Source organism: Orycteropus afer, unplaced genomic scaffold, assembly GCF_000298275.1.
Source record: "Orycteropus afer afer isolate SDZICR_OR568_19922 unplaced genomic scaffold, OryAfe1.0 scaffold00027, whole genome shotgun sequence".
NCBI classification, from domain to species: domain Eukaryota; kingdom Metazoa; phylum Chordata; class Mammalia; order Tubulidentata; family Orycteropodidae; genus Orycteropus; species Orycteropus afer.
Window position 1 is genome coordinate 7,543,036 of NW_006921614.1, and position 18,483 is coordinate 7,561,518.

The 18,483-nt window shown below is 38.0% G+C and overlaps 1 protein-coding gene across 1 annotated transcript in view; it reads right to left on the reverse strand.

Annotated features, from left to right (window-relative positions):
* The window catches only part of FARS2 (phenylalanyl-tRNA synthetase 2, mitochondrial), a 635,598-nt gene that overhangs the window by 541,464 nt on the left and 75,651 nt on the right, over window positions 1-18,483 (reverse strand). Inside the window, exon 2 of the mRNA XM_007935346.1 lies at window positions 13,789-13,948. Coding sequence (XP_007933537.1) covers window positions 13,789-13,948 — 160 coding nt within the window. The remainder of the gene's footprint in view (window positions 1-13,788; window positions 13,949-18,483) is intronic.

Below are 18,483 nucleotides of genomic sequence, written 5' to 3' on the forward strand. Positions count from 1 at the left end.
AATTATCGAACCCAGGAGAGAGGTGGTGGGTGCTTTGGGAGGAACGGTTGGTGAAAGGGTTGGAGGGAGGCAGCATGTCTGGCCTTGCAGTAATACGCCTTGGATTACTGCTGGTAATCCTGTCTTCCTCTTGTGGGGTTAGAGGAGGTCAGAACATGTGGCCTCCTTGGCGTTTTTGCAGTATTTAAAAAACTCTAAACTAAAGCAGTTTGCTTGAAAATTAAGAAATTAATCAATTTTAGGAACAAATAGAACAATTAAAATTCTGCTTTTTATTCTTGATCTCTTGTACTTATACTAAAATGCTACTGAAAGACATGGGGTACAAATCACGATTTCCATGTGAGCACGCTGCTGATGAAGACATCATTCACAACAAAAAGAGATCTTAGAATGTTTTGGTTAGGTGGGACTTTGAACATATCATCAAGAAAAAACAACCGCTTGAAAAGGACATCATGTTTAGTAGTAAAGTATAGTGTTAGCAAAAATAAGGGAAACCCTCAGTAAGATGAATTGACACAACAGCTACAACAATGGATTCAAACATATAAATGATCATGAAAATGGCACATGACCAGGCAACATTTGATTCTATTATACATAAAGTTGCCATAAGTTGGAGCCAACTTGATGGCAATAAACAACAATACATTAGTTGTGTTCTCTGGAAACACATCTGACACTGAGAAGAAGTTTGACAAACAGGTTACTTGGATAGATTAACATCAATGGAAAGCAGAGAGCAAAAGCAGGTTGGGGCAACACAGATCTGACAAAGCCTTCCGCCAACCTCATGAGAGTTGTGGAGTTCATCCAGCTATCAAAATCACCCCAAGGTGGACCAAAATGTTGGACCTTTATATCCCTGCCACAATCAGTCTTTGGATGTAGACTACCCTTGGAAGGGCATGTCCTTGGGCAAGCAGGCACTTACTTTGTAGTTGAGGCACTCCTCCTGTAAGGGGCAGATGGCTGAAGACCATCTACCTACAGCACTCCCAGCAGCTGAGGAGGTTGGAGGGGACTTAGAAGGTGTCTTCCCACGACCACCTCAGTCCTTTTTCACTTTGAAATGTCAGGCCAGGGAGGAACATGATTTGACCATGGTGACATACTTCATGAATACTAGAAGATAACAATCCAACTCTTGTTCAGACTAATTAACCTAAACTGTGTTATGAGGGGAATGCCAGTGTTTACCAGGGAGACACTGCCAAAGAAGGACTGTAAACGTCAAGGGATAAAAAGAGAAATTAAGACGTTAGAAATTCAAAATCCTTACCTGAGTTGCTCTGGGGAAAAAAAAAAAAAAAAAAGATAGACAAACATGGTAAAAAAGATACAGAAAACAATTTAGAAATGTTAAAAATGACAATACATTCCATGAACATAAAAACAATCTAAAGGGTTATTTCTTTGTAATTCTAAAAGTTACCTCTTATAACAGCCTGAGGATGCTAGTACAATTGAAATGTTAGCAGAAATAATAAACTACATTTGAGGAAGGAAAAAAAACAAAAGTAAACTAAAACTAAAGCAGATATAATAACAAAAAATTGCCACAAGGAAATAGTGTGTTCTCATTTTTAATTTTGCTTTTCAAGAACAATATAACCTAATAAGAAAAAAAAGGTAAAAAGTTTAGATGAAACCAAGAAAATAGAAAAAGAGGTGCTGAATATTTCTGAGATCTGCTGAAGCAGTTTCCATTCATTAATTATAAAAATGAACTTGAATTTTTTTAAATTTTTATCATACTGAAGTTTAGTATCCAAAACTCAATTGTATGTCATATAGCAAATTGGGGCTTTACTCGGAAGGAAGGTTAGGCAATCTACTTCCGTAGTGATACTGCCTCAGAAATCCAGGGAGGGGTTGCTATGAGTTGGGTCTGACTTGACTGGCACATAACAACAACAACAACAACAGCTTGAGGGAGTCAGAGAAGGCAGAGGGAGTGAGAAGTGAAAGGAATGGGTCAGAACTAAAATCCTAGAGAGAAACCTGATTTTTCTTTTTTTTGGATACTATGACTTAGTTCCCATCTATCAATTTGTCACGCTGTGGTGGTTTTCATGTTGCTGTGATGCTAGAAGCTCTTCCACCAGTATTTCAAATACCAGCAGGGTCATCTAGGGTAAACACGTTTCAACAAAGTTGCCAGATTATCTGGAAGAAAGGTCTAATGACCTACTATACTTTTATGCAAATAACATACACGTTATAGGTTTTATTTGGCCAACCAAGCCCAGCCTCCATGAGGTATTTTCATGAACACGCTATACTAATTTTTTACAGTACCATATAAAAAAAAAATTACCACAGCACACTCATGAAAATACAGGGCAGGGAGCACACAATTGGCAAAAACATGTAACTTGCTTGTTACTTATATAAAAAATATGGTACCTCTTAAAATTAGCCAATAAAAGCTCTATTGTTCATAATTAACCAACAGATCACAAAAGAATAGTGTCCTTTCCAGTGCTGGAAGACAAGGACCTAGGTTGGGAGGTACTCAAAATGTACATTGGACTCAGGCATATCAATAATTATGAACCTGGTGCAGGACCAGGTAATGTTTCATGTCTGTTGTATGTGGGGTCACTATGAATCAAAGCCAACTTGATGGCAATAAACATGACTTTGTTAGACCTCATAAACCAAAAAAGACCAAACTCACTGCCATCAAGTTGATTCGACTCATAGCAACACCCCCTAGGATTTCTGAGGCAATATCTCTATGGAAGTAGTTCACTCAATCTTCCTTCTGGGGAGTGGCTGGTGGGTTTGAACCACCACCAGCCTTCTGGTTAGCAATCAAATGCCTTAGGCACTATACCAGCAGAGCTCCCTGAGACCTCATAGTCTAAGAAATATGAAAACTATCTCTTCCTACCTTTTCAAAAAAGCTTATTTCTAATAAGGACTCAGACTGCCTGGTCTCAAATTAAATACTTACCTGCTGCGTGATCTTAAATATTTAATTTCTTTGTGTCTCTGTTTTCTCACCTGAAAAATGAAGATTATAATAATACCTATATAGGAGCTCTGGTAGCATAGTGGCTAAAAGCACTTGACTGCTAACCAGAAGGCTGGCGGTTCAAACCCACCAGCCACTCCTCGGAAGGAAGGTTGGGCAATCCTACTTCCATAGTGATACTGCCTCGGAAACCCAAGGAGGGGTCGCTATGAGTCAGGTTTGACTCAACGGCACATAACAACAACAACATATCATAGATGTAGGGCAAAAGAAATAATTCTTAAAAAAGTGTTTAACACAGGGTTTGACACTGTTAACTACCAACCAATACTATTATCACTACTATCATGATTATGGGAGCTCTGGTGGCATAATGCCTAAGGCATTTGACTGCTAACCAGAAGGCTGGCGGTTCAAATCATGACTATTGCTACTACTACTAGCTGTTGTTTGTGTCTAGACCAAGACGCTCTTCAGAAACTGGAAAAAAAATTAAACAATGCCTCTGAAATGAATGTCTGGAATGGGAACATGACTCATCTCTTCAGAGTAGAGAAGAACCAGCCCAGAGCCTTGAGAGAGTATTAATATTCAGTGTGAAGGCACACAGCATAGGCCATCTCTCCCTTGCAGCTCACATAAAGAGCCTGAGTGTGAATGTGGGTCACCTTCCCACCCTGCTTACCATCCCTATTCCAACGCACCCTAGCAATGTCACAAGCAGGGTACGCACATTATGGTGCAGTCAATCACTTGCTATGGCTTTTCTAACCAGTCTTTCTGATTCCCACCAGATTACTAGTTGTGACCATGCAATTATGGTGTATGGAACTCCAATGTGGGGATTGGTTAGTTTTGTCATTCTGCTAGTCTTAAAATGAGCCTTCCTAGAGATAGATAGAGAGATCTGGTGGCACAGTGCCTAAGGCATTTGACTGCTAACCAGAAGTCTGGCAGTTCAAACCCACCAGCCACTCCTTGTAAGGAAGACTGGGCAACCTACTGCTGTAGAAATACCGCCTCGGAAACCCAAGGAAGGGTCGCTATGAGTTGGAAATGATTCATTGCCATCAAAAGACAAGAGCTAGAGCTGGAGCCGGAGGGGAGCACATCCTTGGATCTGAGATCCCTGGGCTGGACTTCCATGGCAGACAACTGACTGAGATGAATGGTAATGATGATCAGGAGAGGAACCAAGAGTCATGAGACAGAGCAGCAGGCTTACCGGTCCACAGAGCAAGAAAGCTGAATGCCTTTGGGAAGGAGGTTTGCTGGCAGAGTAGGGTGCAAACAGGAGTCCTTACTGGCAGAACTAAAAGAGCTTTGAAACACTTGCCAAAGCAGGGCAGAAGCCAGGCCAACAGGTAAAGGGCCAGAGAGGCATGCCCAAGGGTACAGCAGAGGGGAGACTGTCCTGATCAAAGAACTATATCCTGAGTTTGTTCCTGATCTTGAATTATAACATTTTACTATTACCAGGAGGAGCTCTGGTAGCATAGTGCCTAAGGCACTTGACTGCTAACCAGAAGGCTGGCGGTTCAAACCCACCAGCCACTTCTCGGAAGGAAGATGGGGCAATCTACTTCCGTAGTGATACTGCCTCAGAAACCCAAGGAGGGGTCGCTATGAGTTGGGTCCAACTCGACGGCACATAACAACAACAACTATTACCAGGATCCCTGGGAACCTGAGCAGGGGTCCTTGCCTTCTGCTGACAAAGAATTGAACAGGAGAAGCAAAATGTCCACACAAATCAAAGTTTATTAAAAGAGAAAGGACAGGAAGGGGCTCATGAGAGAGATGGAGAGGGGCTTCAGTCTACACTAGCCTCCAGTCTCTCACCAAACAAAAGATTTCCTAGCATTTATAAAGGGTTTTAGGTGGGAATAAGGCATCATCTTTATTTATAAAATAGGTGGGGGTTTCCAGAAAAAAGGTGAGGTTATGAAAATCAAGTGTGCATGCAAGAAATAGCCAAGATAGATTCCACCTCAAAGGCTACTGGAACAAAGATAGAACCTACTGCGAAAGCTGCTGGAACTTGTTATGTGTGATGTCTCTGGACCCTTGTTCAAGTCCCAGCAAAGGATTCCTGTTTTTGACTGCCTCTTGTGGAAGGTCACTTTGTTGGTCAAGTTCAACTTTACCTCACATGCTCTACACCTGGTGACGTACTTGAAGGACAACTCAGGAGGTTTATTGGCATTTAACAAAGAGGTCCAACTTATGGGGCTTTTGAAATGTATTTTGCCTTCATGCTTGTTTGTTAATCCCAAGTAATTCCCTGTTGCCAGCAGCAAGAATACTAAGTCAGAGGCTGCTTGATTCAGTCAGCCCTATTTGTCTCATTACTCCCCTAATAAACGTCATAATCATAAGTATTGCCTGTGAGTTCTGTGTGGACATTGCAACAAACTATTAAACCCAGCAGAGAAGTAGTGAGTGCTGTGGGAGAGAAGGCTGGTGTCAGAGTTGGTAAAAAGGGTGGAGGGTGGTTGCATGTCTGGCCTCACAGAAATAAGCCCTGGGCTGTTGATGGTGACTCCGTTTCCCCTTCATGAGATGAGAGGAGGTCAGAAGATGCCGCTTCCTTGCCCTTTTTGCACATACTCAAGACCATACTCACACTTCTCTTTTAACAATGACTTCCTTAGCAATAAACACAAATATGCATCAGGAACAAGGCAAAGACTTCTGACTCTAAGTAGGATCATTTTAGGATTTTCAGGGTGTTGGGCTACTGTGTAGAGTTAAAAACGGATTTCAAAATGATCTCATGGCTGGAAGAAAATAAAAGAAGATTTTCTTTTCCTCTACAAATAATATTTTAGTGCATATGAACAACATGTATTTTCCGAGTTGATGGGTTTTTGAATTTAATTCCATTCTACTATTTTGCTGACTCTGCTTCACAAACAAAAACTAAATTTGAGGATCTGTAATGAGATCTGAAACCTAAAAGTCTAAGCTGATAGCATTTTAAAAAGAATAAAGTGACAGCTTTCCCAAAATAGAGGAATGACAATTTGACTGCTATTTCAAAATTGAAAATTTTTAATTCTTGGCCATGAGCATGGCCATCACGTCAAGACAGGTATCACAGCTAGTAAAATCACATCCTGCAGAAATATTTTTCAATTAGGTAAATTGCTACATGAGAACATTTACCTCACCGAATGGATTCACAAGTTATTGAAATACAAATACTAAAAATAATAACATAAAGTTAAATCTAGGACCACAGTCAGAGAAATGGACATACTTAAAGCCACTGAAAAAGTATAATCTATACCGAGGCTGGCACATTGCTTCCTTTACACAGTATTTGCTGGTGCTCAGAGGGGATGTCAATGCCACAGTCAACCCCAACAGGCTATAGTGCCACCGTTTGGTGTAAAGCTGCATTTCATTTCATTAGCCACAATAATAAGAAATCAACTGTGATTGTATTGCAATTTACTCATATTTTCTCAGTTTTTATTGTCTTATCTTGATTTTCCTTAAAACTTATTTTTTTTCATATTTACACATTTATTTACTATTGTCTACTTACAAGACATTTGACTGTGTGAATCATAAGAAATTATGGATAACATTGAGAAGAATGGGAATTTCAGAACACTTCATTGTACTCATGAGGAAACTGTACATAGACCAACAGGCTGTCATTCAAACAGAACAAGGGGATACTGCATGCTTTAAAATCAGGAATGGTGTGCATCAGGGTTGTATCCTTTGATCATACTTATTCTATCTCATCCTGAGTGAATAATCAAAGAAACTGGGCTATACAAAGAAGAATGCAACATCAGGATTGGAGGAAAACTCATTAACAACCTGAGATATGCAGATGACACAACCTTGGGTTGTTGAAAGTGAAGATGACTTGAAGCACTTACTGTTGAAGATTAAAGACTACAGTCTGCAGTATGGATTACAACTTGACATAAAGAAAATGAAAATCCTCACAATGGAACCAATAAAAAGCATCACGATAAATGGAGAGAAGATGGAAGTTGTCAAAGATTTCATATTATTTGGATCTACAATCAACACCAATGGAAGCAACAGTGAAGAAATCAGACAACATATTGCACTGGGCAAATTTGCTGCAAAAGACCTCTTTCAAGTGCTGAAGAGCAAAGATGTCTCTTTGAAGATTAAGGTGCATCTAACCCAAGCCATGGTGTTTTTAATTTCTTCATATGCATGTGAAAGCTGGACAATGACTAAGAAAGACTGATGAATTGATGCTTTTGAGTTGTGGTGTTGGCAAAGAATACTGAAAGTATCATAGACTGCCAGAAGAACAAACAAATCTGTCCTGGAAGAACTGCAGCTGGAATGCTCCCTGGAAAGAAGAATGGCCAGACTTCGTCTCACCTATTTTGGTCGGTTGTCAGAAAGGACTATTCCCTGGAGAAGGAAATCATGCTTGGTAAATTGGAAGGTCAGTGAAAAAGGAGAAGATTCTTAATGAGCTAGATTGACACAGTGGCTGCATGATGCACGACTGGGCAGTGCTTTGTTCTGTTGTATATAAGGTTGCTATGAGTTGGAGAAGACTCAACTGCACATGACCACAAATTAAAAGGCACCTTTCACATATTGTAAAAAAAAAAAACAACAAAACTCATTGCCATTGAATCAATTCCAACTCATAGCGATCCCTCCTTGGGTTTCTGAGGCAATAACTCTATGGAAGTAGACTGCCCAGTCTTCCTTCCAAGGAGTGGCTGCTGGGTTTGAACTGCCAGCCTTCTAGTTAACAGTCAAATGCTTTAGGCACTATGCCACCAGAGCTCATATGGTATCTCACTTTATTCTCATGTAAAATAGGTACTGTTAACTCAACAACTTATAAAAGTTTGAAAACTAAGACCTAAAACACTAAATGATCTATATAAGACTTCCAAGTAACTGGATAAAAGAGAATTTAAATTTAATTTTTCTGATTCCACACAACCAGTTTTCAGTGGTCATAAGAAGTTTCTGTTCATCATTTTTCCTTTCTCCTCTTATATTCTCCATTCTTTCATGATGTACTCTATGCTTGTTTTCAGTGACTAGTATTTATGTGTCCCAGTATCTTTTGTTATTCTTCATTCCCATCTTCCTAATCTACCCTGGCTTGGGCCCTGACAGACCTTTGCCATGGTTTTCTTTGTTTCTTTTTTAATTTTGGTAAAAATATATACAAAAACATTTGACAATTCAACAATTTTTACACATGTACTTCAGTAAAATTGATTGCATTCATTATGTTGTGCAACCATCAGCATTAACCTTTTCTAAATTATTTCACCACCATTAACAGAAACTCAGTATCTTCTAAGCAATTACTTCTCCTTTCCCTCTCCCTTTCACCTTAATAACCACTAACAAACTTTGGGCTCTATACATTTGCCAATTTCATATCAGTGGGATCATATAATATTCATCTTTTGGGGACTAACTTTGTTAACTCAACATAATGTCTTTATAGTTCATTCATTTTTAGCATGTATCAGGACTTCATTTTCTTTTTATAGCTAAGTAATATTCCATTTTGTTTATAGACCACATTTTGTTTATCCATTCATCTGCTGATGGACATTTAATTTGTTTCTGCCTTTTGACTCTAGTGAAAAGTGCTGCAATGAACACTGGTGTACAGGTTACTATTTGCATTCTTACTCTCAATTCTTTGGGGTATATACCTAGAACTGAGATTGCTGGGCCAAAAGGTCTATGATGAAATTTTGAAGAATTACCCAACTGTTTTTCCATAGTGGCTGTACCATTTTATATTCACACCAGCAATAACAAAGGGTTGGGCAACTTCTCCACACCATTGTCAACACCTGGTATTTTCTTTTCTTTATCACACCCATTCTGGTGGAGGTAAGATAGTAGTCTCATATCTGGTTTTGATTTGCATCTCTCTAATGTTCCAGTAGTTGGAAAATATGGCCTTGGTGATAGAAATAACACTGGAGATGATATGATAGAATTTTGCAAGACCAATGACTTATTCATTGCAAATACCTTGTTTCAACAACATAAACAGTGGCTATACATGTGGACTTCATGAGATAGAGTACACAGGAATCAGATTGAGTTCATCTGTGGCAAGAAGCAATGAAGAAGCTCAATATCTTCCGTAAAAACAAGGCCAGGAGCTGATTGTGGACAGACCACAAACTACTGATATGCAAGCTCAAGTTGAAGCTGAAGACAATTAAAACAAGTCCATGAGAGCCAAAATATGACCTTGTCTATATCCCTCTTGAATTTAGAGACCATCTAAAGGACAAGTTTGATGCATTAAACACCAATGACCCCAAATCACAGGAATTGTGGGATGACATCAAGAATATCATCCATGAAGAAAGCAAAAGGTCATTAAAAAGACAGGAAAGGAAGAAAAGACCAAAATGGATGTCAGAAAAGGCTCTGAAATGTGCCCTTGAATGAAAAGTAACTAAAGCAAGTGGAAGCAATGACAAGATAAAAGAGCCGAACAGAAGATTTCAAAAAGCAACTCAAGACAAAGGACTTGGAATGAGGGATATCATTGCTGATGTCAGATGGATCTTGGCTAAAGCAAAAAACACCAAAAAGATTTTTACTTATGTTTTATTGACTATGCAAAAGTATTTGATTGTGTAGATCATAACAAATTATGGGTAACACTGAGAAGAATGGGAATTCCAAAACATTTCATTGTGCCCAAGAGGAACCTGTATGTAGACCAGGAGGCTGTCATTCGAACAGAACAAGAGGATACTGCATGGCTTAAAATCAGGAAAAGAGTACATCAGGGTTGTATCCTTTCACCATACTTATTCAATCTGTATGCCAAGCAGATAATCTGAGCATCCAGACTATAAGAAAAACATGGCATAAGGATTGGAGGAAGACTCATTAACAACCTGCGATATGCAGACAACACAACTTTGCTTGCTGAAAGTTAGGATGACGTGAAGTAATTACTGATGAAGATTAAAGACTGCAATCTACAGCATAGATTACACCTCAATATAAAGAAAATGAAAATCCTCACAATTGAGCCAATAAGCCGCATCACAATAAATGAATAAAAGATTGAAGTGTCTAAGATTTCATATTACTTAGGTCCACAATCAACACCAATGGAAGCAGCACTCAAGACATCAGATAACATATTGCATTGAGCAAATTTGCTGCAAAAGACCTCTTTAAAGTGCTGAAGAGCAAAGATCTCTCTTTGAAGACTAAGGTGCGCCTAATCCAAGCCATGGTATTTTCAATCACCTCATATGCATGTGAGAGCTGGACAATGAATAAGGAAGACCGAAGAAGAATTGATGCGTTTAGTCGTGGTGTTAGCAAAGAATACTCAAGGTATAACGGACTGCCAAAAGAACAAACAAATGTGTGCTGGAAGAAGTGCAGCTGGAATGCTCCGTGGAAGTGAGAATGGCCAGACTTCTTGTGACCTACTTTGGTCATGTTGTCAGAAGGGACCATTCCTTGGAGAAGGATATCATACTTGGTAAAGTGGAGGGTCAACAAAAAAGAGTAAGGCCCTCAACAAGATGGACTGACACAGTGGTTATAAGATGGACTGACACAGTGGCTAAAATGATAGGCTTAGGTATAGCAAGGATTGTGAGGCTGGCATAGGACTGGGCAGTGTTTCATTCTGTAGTACATAGGGTCGCTACAGGTCAGAGCCAACTCGACAGGACCTAACGACAATGTTCCCTGGTGGAACAGTGGTTAAGCATTACGGTGCTAACTGAAAGGTCAGTAGTTTGAATCTACCAGTTGCTCCATGGGAGACAGGATCTCACAGTCTGCTTCTATAAAGATTTACATCCCTTGGAAACCCTGAGATTATAGCCGTTGGTCACCCTTCGGACCTGGAACTGAACTCACTCCAATAACTCAATTTTTATTCAAACAAAAGATAGATCTACAAGATGAATAATAACTCTAGGAAGGTAGACACTCCTTAGAATATAAACCATTTGAGATCAAAACACAACATTTGCCCAAGGAGATAGTTCAGAAGGTAGGAAGGGCTAAGGGAGAAGGAAGAATGGAAATGAGAAACACAGGGAGGATGTGGGAGGAGTGATGTTACGTTGAGGGGACTGCAATCAATGACATGAAACAAAATGAGTGTGAATTGTTCAGTGGAAAACTGATTTTCTCTGTAAGCTTTCACTTAAATCACAATAAAAAGTTTGAAGAAGAAAAAAAGATTTATAGGCTTGGAAACCCTCTGGGGCAGCTCGATTCTGTCCTACAGGATTCATATGAGTCAGAATTGACTTGACAACTTGATGACTAATGACATTGAGCATCTTTGTGTTTGGTTCTTGGTCATTTGTATGTCCTCTACGGTGAAATATCTACTCAAGTCCTTTGCCCCCCCTCCTTTTTTTTTTTTTTCTTTTTTGATTGAGTTGTTTGTTTTATTGCTGTTAAACTGTAGGAATTCTTTATATAGAATGCATATTAAACCCTTATCAGACATATGATTCTCCAAAATTTTCTCCCAATGTGCAGGTTCTCTTTTCACTTTGTTAATAAAGTCTCCCTGATAAACTCTTACTCACTTTGTTGCTTGGTTGCTTGCTCAGTCTGCTCTTTTTATATTTCAAAAGAGATTAATTTAAGATACACGTCCAACATCAATACTGCCTCATCAATGTAACAAAGAAACCCATTCCCAGATGGGATTAAAAACACAGGTATAGGGGTTAGGATTTACAGCACATATTCTGGGGGGACATAATTCAATCCATAACAACAAAGTTTAACACTGGAAAATTCAGACCATCCTGAATCCCTGTAAATTTACCAGAAGTTGAGTACTATCTCCTTATGATATTAGAATCCCTTCTACCTATCCTGCCTCTGAAATGGGCCTGAATAGCACAATCTATCTCCCTGAAAATCAATGTTAAATTGATTATTTTACTGTTAAAATTACAATTCTTTTATTTTATCATGAGAGCACAGAGAAACTGGCTATAATAGGATTTTCACATTAGCAATCTCTACTCTGAAACCTGTTTCACTAGTGCATAAACCATTTTAATATGAAATATTTCAAACCTAGAAATAGGAATACAGAATAACAAACGCCATGCACCCACTATTCAGCTTTACCACAATATACTATTTTATCATATTTAACTTCAGATCTTTTCTTTTCTCCCCTAAATAAAATATTACCAACATATTTGAAGCTTTGTTTCTACTTCCTCCTCAATATCATTTCCCACTTCCTGGGAAAGCCACTATCTTGAGGTTGTCAATGTATACTCACCACGTGCATTTTTTTTTTCCTTCTTTTTAAAAATTATGTATATAATGTATATTAAGAATATATAGGATTATTAGGGAGCTCTGGTAGCATAATGCCTAAGGCACTTGACCACTAACAAGAAGGCTGGCGGTTCAAACTCATCAGCCACTCCTCAGAAGGAAGATGGGGCAATCTACTTCCGTAGTGATACTGCCTCAGAAACCCAAGGAGGGGTCACTATGAGTCGGGTCTGACTCGATGGCACATAACAACAACAATAGGATTATTAAGCAGGTACTTAAAAACTGTATGAACTGTGTATATGGCAGCATGCAGTCCTGATATTGTGAAAACCTTCCTAAAACAAAGTAACAGATGTTCAATAAATTGCAAGAATCCTTTAAAATTCATGTTTGCCCTCTCAAACACCTTAGGGAAACATATAGCTGAAACAAAAATAGTAAGTAATATGCATACGTCAAAACTTATAAAATTGTGCAAATATGTCTAGTTTATCATTTGTCAACTTTTCAAATTGTACGCTTTAAATATGTATAGTTTATTTTATGTCCATTATAACTCAGTAAAGGAGCCTTGGTGTTGCAATGGTTACAATGCTTGGTTGCTAACCAAAAGGTCAGCAGGTCAAACTCACTAGCAGCTCTAAAGGAGAAAAGATCTGGCAATTTGCTCCCATAAAGATTACAGCCTTAGAAACCATATGGGGCAGGTATACTCTGTCCTTTAGGGTGACTAAGAGTCAGAATCAACTTGATGACACATAACAACAATATCTCAATAAAGTCATTTTTTAAAAAAGCTAACAGGAATAAGAGAATAAAGAAGAATCTTATCCATGCTAGACTTCTGTCTTCTAAGCATTTTTTTAAGTGCTAGGCCACAATTAAGAAAACTTGCCTTATCTTCTCTTCATTTACTTCTAAAAACAAATAAAATGTTATCTTAGACAAATTAGAAATATTTGGAAGGAGAAGGGCATTACCAACAAAAAATTATCTTAGAAAAATACTTCAGATAAAATGACTAAATTGAGAGTCCATGTCTTAACAACATTGCTTTTCCTACTGAAAAGACACTATTAATATCCTTGCTATAGATAGTATTAATCAGTATGCCAGTATGTCAAATCTTCCACTGGGCCCCCTCACTTGGATCACAATCTAGCCCTATCAGCTGATTGATCTAATGATCTAATCTGATAATCTAATGACACTGAGCAGTATACAACTTTTCCCATTGAGGATACTGATCCTAATCCATTATTATTACCAAAGGTTATAACCATTTTTCCTTTTGTTAACTCTATTTTCATATCCTCTTGCTCCCCAAATGTAACAAAGCAGGAAATCCTTAAATTCTACCTCACTAAAGACCTGAACCCTTAAGCTACAATTTAGCCCCCTCAAAAAACTGAGACCCAACCAACCTCAATGATTTCAGTAACACAGCAGTTATTGAACTTTAAAGCCCCCAAACACAAACACATTCAGGTATCTACCATCTCCAAAAAGATGTGTCACAAGTCTGGTGAGTGTCTGTTTGAGGTCAAACTCTACTAGCTTCAGGGCTTCCATGGTGTGTGTCTCTTGTTTATGGGCAGAGCGAGAACTTTGTTCAAAGAGCTGCAGGCTTTCTCCATCCTTTATGCCAGTAAACAACTGTAAAAACAAGAGGAATCATATGAATAAGTAAAAACAGTTTCCAAGCCAGTCTATAACAAATAATGTAGAAATTACTCTAAAAACAAACTGTTACTCCAAGTTATAATATAGCAATAAAACTCATTAAGTTGTATAGTCAATAAATAGTCTGAAAGGAGCCCTGGTGGTACACTGATTAAAGCACTCAGCTGCTAACCAAAACATTAGCAATTTGAACCCAATAGCTAGCTACTCTGCAGGAGAAAGATGTGGTAGTCTGCTTCTGTAAAGATTTACAGCCCTGGAAGCACTATGGGGCAGTTGTATTCTGTCCCATAGGGTTGCTCTGAGTAGGAATCGACTTGATGGTAGTGGCTTTGGGTTGAACAAGGCACTATACTAAAGGTGTGCAGAATTTAAAGAAATTTAATGAAAACACACTGTTCAGATCCTTATTGAGCTCTCCTTCCACATCTAACTGAACTTATAGTCATTTCCTAAGAAGAGACATGATGCTCCAGTATAGTGAGTACACCTGTGTAATAGCCTTTTCGAATCTAAAATTCCATCCCTGACTATCTCAGAGTCCTTACAGTGAGATCAGAAACTAGGTAAGACAGTATAGTCTTGAGATGCAATGCCATAAAGTTCACGAAGGCAGGAGCCATGATAGATTTTGTAAATCTTGTATCTCCAAAGCACGGGGCAGGACCTGAAACATATTTCTGCTCTGTACTATCCATGAAGACTTAACCCAGTGACAAAATGGCTAAGCCTCAAATAATGATCTGTAAAATAGCAAGAGTAATCCTAACTTATTAGGTTTTATGACAAGTAAATAAAATAATGCATGAAAAGCATAAAGTACTTGGCACATTGTAACGGCTAAATAAATTTTACCCATTATTGTCCTCATCATCATTAGTCATGGTTGGTATTAGTCATAAGCTGCTTTACCACTGATAAAAAGTGCTCTCATCTTTAGCAACACAGCAAAACTTTATTTGCTATTGGTGAGGAGACTTGCTGAAGATGAACTAAGCAAATAATTCTATCATTCTCCCAATCTAAAATCCCATTAAACTGAAGATTTAAACATTTTTAAACAAAAGAATGAATCAACTTCCATTTCTACTAGTTTTGTAATTAGAAACAACCCTCCTGATAAATGCAACTAAAAAATACAAAAGCTTTTAAAGCATTAAAGAAGTAACAAAATAGAATTACTGAACAAAACTTTATAAGAAAAGCACAAAGCCAGAGAAAACCCCAGCACGTAGACAGAAAGGAGTCCTGAGAGTGGTCTATCAGATGTGTAAACGAAAAAACTGAACATTGGTTGAGACAGTATATCATGGCAAATGAGACAAAAATGAAAGCCCAGGGTCTAAGTAGGGAAGTCTCATAAACAGCCCTAAAGGAATTACCACATGATAAGAAAAAACACAAAAGTAAAGCCATTCTATATAGACTTGTAGTCAAGTGTCACGTCCCCTAGGCAGTACAGAGAACTTCAGGCTCTACAAATAGATTATTCCAGAATGACAGTAACTCTAAATGTGTAGCAGTATCAAACAAAAATCATTTGTGATCATAGATTTGATCATTCTAAGCCTAAAATTATTCTTACAAAAGTTGAAAATAATGAAAGCTGCCAAAAAATATATATACCAAATCCAGTGACTAATACAGTAACACTAAGGAAAAGGAAGACACAGAGAGGTGCACAAGAGAGATAGGCAACGAGGATAAACACTTTTACACAGACAATACTGTGTTATCAGTGATATTAAACATTAATCTACAGGTTTAGGCAAAAGGGAATATACCCATGAACATATATGAGGTTAGTCATCGCTGTTGAGTCATCTCCGACTCATAGCGACCCCTCCTTGGATTTCCGAGGCAGTAGCTCAATTTTATTTCCACATATGTATTTATATATACTGTAAGAATGTACATATACATAATAGAGCTAATAGAGAAAAGTTACGACAATTTCTTAGCCACAGTCAAACACCCTGAGGGAATGAGTCACTGACTGGGCCCATGGGCTCAGGATGATGGCTGCATGGGATATCAAGCTCAATTGACTTAACACACTACACAAAAACATTGTTCTACATCCTACTTTGGTGAGTAGTGACTGGGGTCTTACAAGCTTACAAGCAGCCATCTAGGTGCAACAATGGGTCTTTTCTTGTCCAGAGCAGAGAAGAATGAAGAAAAACAAAGATGCATGAAATAATTAGTCAAAGGGAATAGCAGACTATGGGATACTCAGCCTATATGACCATGAGACCAGAAAAACTAGATGGTACTCGGCTATTACTGTCAACCACTTCAAAAGTTATCAGTGCAGGAGATCCTGGACAAAGTCGCAGAACTATGTGGAATAAAATTCAAAGTCATAAAAAAGACCAGGCTTACTGGTCTGATAGAACCTGATGAAACCCCCCAGACTATGGCCCCTAGTCACCCTTCACATCTATAACTGCACTCACTTCTGTGGCTTCCAGCCAAACAATAGACAGGCATATAGATAGGGTGAACATTTATACCAGGTAGATACCCTCCTTAGAACAATCAATCATGGAAGAACAGAAGGGCAGTATTGGCAAAGGGGGATACTCAGGGGGCAGGAATGCATAGAAAAGAAGTACACAAGGAAGAGGTAACCATAGGGAGGAAGTGGGAAGAAAGCTGTTACATTGTGGGGAATGCAGTCAATATCATCAAACAAAATGTGTACAAAGTTCTGTATGGAAAACAGATTTGCTTTGTGTACTTTCACCCAAACTGCAACAGAAATTAAAAAAAAAAAAAAAAAAAAAAAGGCTGACAAGGTTTGTGTCTTTCAGTACTTCCAAAAATAATTTAGAATTTACAAGAAGAACAAATAAAGCTTTTAAACACCATGCCTCAGTAAAATTTGAAAACAGGGAATGCCCAAACTTCAAAATAACTACACGTAAAAAAGCATGAAGGAAGGGAAAAAGAAAAGCTAAATTCTAGGGAGAGCTCTTACACTCCTATGCTATTATAAGCTTTTGGGGTAAGTAAGGACAAACTGATAAAAACCGAAGAATAGAGAGAAAAGGGAAACTAGTGAATGGCTTAGGCTGAGCTAAGATCATCATCAGAAAGGGTAAGTCACCCTAAGCATGAAAACCATAAAATGTTGTCTAATAGAACAGAACAGGGACTGCAGAAAAGTGTCTGGAAAGTATGTCCAGCTTGAAGTGACAGTCTTCAAAAGGCTATAATGGAAGACACAAAACTTTTTTGTTTTTCTTTAAAAAAAAAATCTCTGAAATTGGCCTTTGGCATTTGGGTTAGTGTCTTAGTTATCTTAGTGCTGCTATAACAGAAGTACTACAAGTGGATGGTTTTAATAAAAAGAAATGTATTCTCTCACGGTTTAGGAGGCTAGAAACTTGAATTTAAGGTATAAGTTCCATGGCAGGTTTTCTCTGTCAGCTTTGGGCGAAGGTCCTTGTTAGCACAAGGACCGTAGGTCCAAAGGATGTATTCTACTCCCACCTCTTCTTTCTTGGTGGTAGGAGGTCCCTCTCCTCTCTGCTCACTTGTTTAATCTCTTTTATATCTCTAAAGAGATTGACTCAAGATACAACCTAATCTCATAGATTGTATCCTTCCTCATAACTTTTTCTACTTCTGCCACATTAACTTCATAGAGGTTATGATTTATAATACTTAGGATAATTAAATCAGATTTAAAAAATGGAGGACAATTACACAAATTTGAAAATCATGGCCTAGCCAAGTTGATACATATTTTGAAGGAACACAATTCAATCTGAAACAGGTTAAGAAGAGGAAAAGAAGCAAAAGATAAAATTCAGCATCCTACAAGATAAAATAAATATAAAACATAACAGGACTTGAAAATCCATTTCCCAACTCCCAACTCCCCCCAAAAAATCTACAAAAGAGAAGTTAATAAATCTATATAGTTATTATATAGATTTATTAGTTCAACACAGTCCAACTGATAAAATTCATCCCTTGCAAAAAAAAAAAAAAGAAAAAAAAAGGGGCCAACAAATAATATAAGACAACACTTGACATTCAACTAAATAAGCTCAAACAAACATTTGAGGATAAAAAACATTGTTTGAATCGGAAACTCAAAAATTGAAAACAGAAATGGATGAAAAACAATGAAAAAAGTTAATTGAACTCAGGAACAAAATAGAAGAAAAAAAATAGAATTGTTTCAGAACTGAAGTCTAAATTTCAACGTATGCAAGAGATAAAAGACTCAATGAAAAGTTAATAAGGGACATTAAAACAAAGCAAGAAAATAATCAAGAGAAAGGCAACCAAATGAGGAAAGAAAAGTCAAAGAGAAAGTGATAAAAAGGAAGACAAAGAAGAATAGCATTTGTACAATTGGGGTGTAGTAAATTACCTGGTATGGCTTTTCTAGCCATTGTTGTTGTTGTTGTTGTTGTTATGTGCCGTCGAGTCAAACCCGACTCATAGCAACCCCTCCTTGGGTTTCTGAGGCAGTATCACTACGGAAGTAG